Genomic DNA, 1,026 nt, shown 5'->3' with positions numbered 1-1,026 from the left:
TCGGGCATTTTCACCTTCGGCCCTTCCAGGGTCACGTCCGGCAGGTCAATGTCCACTTTGGGGCCTTTGATGTCCAGGTCAGGACCCTTCAGGTCACCCTCGAGTTTGGGGACGGACACATCGATGTCCCCTTTGATTTTGGGACCTTTCAGGTTCAGATCAAAGTCGGGCATGGAGATCTTGGGTGTTTTGATGTCCATCTCGGGCATTTTGAACTTTGGCCCTTTGATTTTTCCCTCAGGGCCTTCCAGCTCCACGTCCGGCAGGTCAATGTCCACTTTGGGGCCTTTGATGTCCAGTTCGGGTCCTTTCAGGTCCCCCTCCAGTTTGGGGATGGACACGTCCACATCTCCTTTCACTTTGGGCCCTTTGAGGTTCAGATCAAAGTCCGGCATGGAGATCTTGGGGGCTTTGAAATGCATTTCGGGCATTTTGAACTTGGGGCCCTTCACCTTCCCCTCGGGCAGCTCAACGTCCACCTCTGGACCTTCAATGTCCACTTTGGGGCCGGACAGGTCCACGTCCACCTCGGGCCCTTCGGCCTTCACCCCGGGCATCCCAAATTTGGGCATTTTGAATTTGGGCATCTTGAATTTCCCCTCAGGACCGTGAATGTCCACATCGGGGGCCTCAATGTCCACTTTGGGCCCTTTGATGTCCACTTCGGGTCCTTTCAGGTCACCCTCGACTTTGGGGATGGACACGTCCACATCGCCCTTGATTTTGGGTCCTTTCAGGTTGAGGTCGATGTCCGGCATGGAGATTTTGGGGCCTTTGATGGACATTTCGGGCATGGAGAATTTGGGCCCTTTGACCTTTGCGTCCACACCCATCTCGGGCGCCTCCATGTCCACTTTGGGGCCGGAAAGGTCGAGGTCGCCCTTGGGGAGGGTCATCTCCACGTCCGGCCCCTCGCCCTTGAACCCAGGCATGGAGAATTTGGGCATTTTGAACTTGGGCAGTTTGAATTTGCCCTCGGGACTGTCCACGCTGACCTCGGGTCCGGCCACGCTGACCTCGGGGCCG

At 56.6% G+C, this 1,026-nt stretch overlaps 1 protein-coding gene across 1 annotated transcript in view; it reads right to left on the bottom strand.

The window, feature by feature from the left end:
* Window positions 1-1,026, bottom strand: part of LOC130587484 (neuroblast differentiation-associated protein AHNAK-like) — a 14,140-nt gene that overhangs the window by 3,075 nt on the left and 10,039 nt on the right. The window contains exon 3 of the mRNA XM_057388463.1: window positions 2-1,022. Within this exon, the coding sequence (XP_057244446.1) occupies window positions 2-1,022 (1,021 nt within the window). The remainder of the gene's footprint in view (window position 1; window positions 1,023-1,026) is intronic.

The sequence above is a fragment of the Malurus melanocephalus genome, unplaced genomic scaffold (assembly GCF_030028575.1).
Source record: "Malurus melanocephalus ecotype Western Australia unplaced genomic scaffold, MMel_1.1 scaffold_1970, whole genome shotgun sequence".
NCBI classification, from domain to species: domain Eukaryota; kingdom Metazoa; phylum Chordata; class Aves; order Passeriformes; family Maluridae; genus Malurus; species Malurus melanocephalus.
The sequence above is the reverse complement of the archived record's forward strand: the minus strand, read 5'-3'. Positions and strand labels throughout refer to the sequence as shown.